The sequence below is a fragment of the Plasmodium reichenowi genome, chromosome 6 (genome assembly GCF_001601855.1).
Source record: "Plasmodium reichenowi strain SY57 chromosome 6, whole genome shotgun sequence".
NCBI lineage: Eukaryota > Apicomplexa > Aconoidasida > Haemosporida > Plasmodiidae > Plasmodium > Plasmodium reichenowi.
In genome coordinates this window covers 218,831-220,517 of record NC_033651.1, presented here as the reverse complement: position 1 = coordinate 220,517, position 1,687 = coordinate 218,831, and the positions used below count along the sequence as shown (strand labels likewise).

Here is a 1,687-nt window from a genome sequence, read left to right as displayed (position 1 = left end):
TATATATATAATATATATATATATAATATTTATATTATATATATGTATATATATTTATTATTATAAATTATATTTTATTGTATACAAATAGGCCAGTTGTTTTATCCTTAAAAAAAAAAAGAAAAAAAAAAAAGAAGCACCTTTTTCTTATATTTTAATGTATTTATTTTTTTTATAATATATATTATATATATATTATAATTTTTATCTAAATGTGTAATTAAGGTAGCAGAATATTTAATTATAATATATATATATATTTATATATATATAATATATTATGTATAAATAGTCATTGATTTCCTATATAATATTTTTAATACAATAAAGAATAACCGGTGGAACGTTTTGTACATATATAATAATATATTTATATTATATATATATATATATATATATATATATATATTATATCGAAGTATGTATTTTTATTTAAAGAAATATACCCATTTAATATCGTGTTATATTTTAATATCAATTATTTGTGAGCTCATATTTTTCCCATAAATTAAATATAAAATAAGAATATAAAAAATTACATTTTATTTTCCTGTTGAAGGTTTTGTTATAAATAAAATATAATTTGAAATAAGTATTATATTTGTGATCATCCTTTTATTTTATTCTTAAATAAAATACAAATATATATATATATATGTATGTATAATTCACGTATATATTTTTATTTGTAGGCTTACAATATTTTATATATTAAGTATTAAACATATATATTATATATACATTATATATATATATATATATATATATATATATTATATTTCTGAATAGTCTATTTATCATTTGATTTTTAAAAAATGGATTTTATTAAGGTTGAGGACCAAGGGAAATATATAGAAGGAAATAATGGATATCAATTGTTTTACCTAAATTCGAGTACTTCTAAAGAATATTGTTCTCATATAGATGTTTTAAATATGATGTTAGAAGATTATTCTTCTGTCCTTAAGATATATGTCATAAATGTTGTAGATGACAATAATAAATATGAATTTCAATTTTATGCAAAATCACAATTAATTAAAAGTTTTGTTAATACTAATATAGGTAGTATTACATCTTTTTTAAGAAAATACATGCAAACCTTATCAAATGAAGAAAATACCGAAGAAAAAAATAAAGAAAATGTAAGAGAAAAAGAAATTACTCAACGAATACAAAATCTTTTAAAAAATAACAAAATTATTTTATTTATGAAAGGTACTAAAACTTTCCCTCAATGTAAATTTAGTAATGCAGTTATATTCATGTTAAATAGTATGAAAATAAAATATGAAACATATAATATATTAGAAGATCAAGATATTAGAGCTCACTTAAAAATATATTCAAATTGGCCTACATATCCACAGTTATATATAAATGCTGAATTGATCGGTGGTCATGATATTATAAAAAGTATGTATGATAATAACGAACTTGCTTCAATTGTACCAGATGACTGTTTCGAAGAATAAATATAAAAATTGAAACATTATAAAAAATTTTAAATGTGTATAAATATATATATATATATATATATATGTTTTATTTTTATTTTATTTTATTTTATTTTTTTTTTTTTTGGATATTTTTTAAGAAGGGCGATGCTCATATATATAACACTCTTCTAATTTTTATAAATTATAATTAACAATAATTATAACATTTAACATATTTTGTTCATATA

At 16.8% G+C, this 1,687-nt stretch overlaps 1 protein-coding gene across 1 annotated transcript; it reads left to right on the top strand.

Annotated features, from left to right (window-relative positions):
• Window positions 1-815: 815 nt before the first annotated feature.
• PRSY57_0605500 (glutaredoxin-like protein) lies at window positions 816-1,475 on the top strand (the record flags this gene model as incomplete). The annotated part of the gene is made up of 1 exon (XM_012906431.2): window positions 816-1,475. The coding sequence occupies one exon, from the start codon at window positions 816-818 to the stop codon at window positions 1,473-1,475; it is 660 nt and encodes a 219-aa protein (XP_012761885.2).
• Window positions 1,476-1,687: the final 212 nt, after the last annotated feature.